The sequence below is a fragment of the Micromys minutus genome (assembly GCF_963924665.1).
Source record: "Micromys minutus genome assembly, chromosome: 16".
In the NCBI taxonomy this organism is placed as follows: Eukaryota; Metazoa; Chordata; class Mammalia; order Rodentia; family Muridae; genus Micromys; species Micromys minutus.
Genome location: NC_137985.1, coordinates 33,517,378 through 33,519,265, shown reverse-complemented (window position 1 = coordinate 33,519,265; position 1,888 = coordinate 33,517,378). Strand labels below are relative to the sequence as shown.

The 1,888-nt window shown below is 34.7% G+C and overlaps 1 protein-coding gene across 1 annotated transcript; it reads right to left on the bottom strand.

Annotated features, from left to right (window-relative positions):
• Nucleotides 1-259: 259 nt before the first annotated feature.
• On the bottom strand, nt 260-1,204 carry LOC308431209 (olfactory receptor 8G50-like; the record flags this gene model as incomplete). The annotated part of the gene is made up of 1 exon (XM_080930572.1): nt 260-1,204. One exon carries the CDS (start codon nt 1,202-1,204, stop codon nt 260-262), a length of 945 nt encoding a protein of 314 aa, XP_080786698.1.
• Between the last annotated feature and the right edge of the window lie 684 nt (nt 1,205-1,888).

The following is a 1,888-nucleotide window of genomic DNA, read 5'->3' as shown; positions in this document are numbered from 1 at the left end:
ACAGAAAATGTGGTACATTTACAAAATGGAGTAGAACTCAGCTATTAAAAACAATGACTAAATGAAATTCCTAGGCAAATGGATAGAACTAGAAATTACCATACCTAGTGAGGTAACTGAATCACCAAAGAACAAACATAATATTTACTCACTGATAAGTGGATATTAGCCCAAAGCCTCCGAATACTCAAAATACAATTCACAGAATACATAAAGCTCAAAAAGAAAGAAGATCAAAGTGTGGATACATCAGTCCTCCTTAGAATGGGGAAGAAAATGTCTTCTTTCGAAGCAACTTATTTAGAGCAAGTTTGACATCTTTATTCCTCAGGCTGTAGATCAAAGGATTCAGCATGGGCACAACAGTAGTGTAAAACACAGAGGATACTTTCCCTTCATCTTTTGAGCTAACTGAGGATGGCTGAAAGTACATGAATCCCAGAGAACCAAAGAAGACAGCCACAGAACAGAAATGGGAGCTGCAGGTGCTGAAGGCTTTGAATCTGCCCTCAGTGGATTTAATGTGGATGATTCTGGCAATAATAAAGCTGTAAGAGCTCAGGATTGTCACAGTTGGAACACAGAGATTAAAAGTACTGAGGCACAAAATTACTACCTCATTGACAAATGTACTGGAGCAGGCAATTTGCAGCAATGGAAGAAGATCACAGAAGAAGTGATTTACTACATTAGCCTTGCAGAAAAGCACTCGTAGCATGCAAAGAGTATGAACTGTAGATTCAATGAAGCCTATGCTATACACGCCACCTATCATCCAGAGACAGAGTTGGCAAGACATGATGACATTGTACCTCAAGGGGTTACAGATGGCAACATAGCGGTCATATGCCATTGCAGATAACATGTAACACTCAGATATAACAAAGGTTATGAAGCAGTAGAGCTGAGTCATGCATGCAGGGTAAGAGATGACATTCTTCTCTATCACAAAGTTCAACAACATTTTGGGGATAATGACAGTGGAGTAACAGATATCAATGAACGACAGACTGCTGAGGAAGAAGTACATGGGTGTGTGCAGTTGGGAGCTGAGCAGTATCAGAATAATCATGGCCAGGTTCCCCAGGACTGTAAGCAGGTAGATTCCAAGGAAGAGAAAAAACAGGGGCAGCTGCAGCTCTGGTTTATCTGTTAATCCAGTGAGGATGAACTCAGTCACTGTGGAATGATTGCCTTCAGACATTTTCTCCTGAACATTTTATTGTCTTAAGAAGTGAGAAAAAGATTGTTTATAACTCAACACTTGATTAAATTATTTTTATTCTGTTGTCTTCTGCTTCCAACAGGTCTTCATGGGCATTGCCATCAAAATATATCAAGATGAGGCATATAATCAATATCTATTATATCTATATTATCTGCATTCCATAAACCTACAAAAAAGAGCTATAACAAGTTATATGAAGTTATTGAGAAATCTTTCTTCTCTACCTTGTAAATAATGTTTTATATTAAAATATCCGCATCATCTAGGAAAACAAAGAGTACCTATGAAAACTTTCACCATTAGTTACTGAAGCAATTTTAAAATATTTATTTAATTTAATAGCATAGATTCTAATTAGAGTAAGTTAAGCAATACACTAAATATATAGCACCTCTAATTATAAATGAAGAGATGAGAGTATCTCTATATGTTAATAACAATGTTCTGTATAGAAATTCTACTTAAGTTTTATGTAAAAATTATGTTAAAATCTAAAAAAAAGTACTGACAAAAAATTGTATAATTTTAAGCAAAAAATGTTTAAAATCTGTACATTTATCTTTGCTTTGTAAAATAAAGTTGTAAAAAAAAAGATATTCTACTTAATATATAGAGAAATTTGAAAAAAAATTCAATGATTATCAGATGGCAGAGATTGAA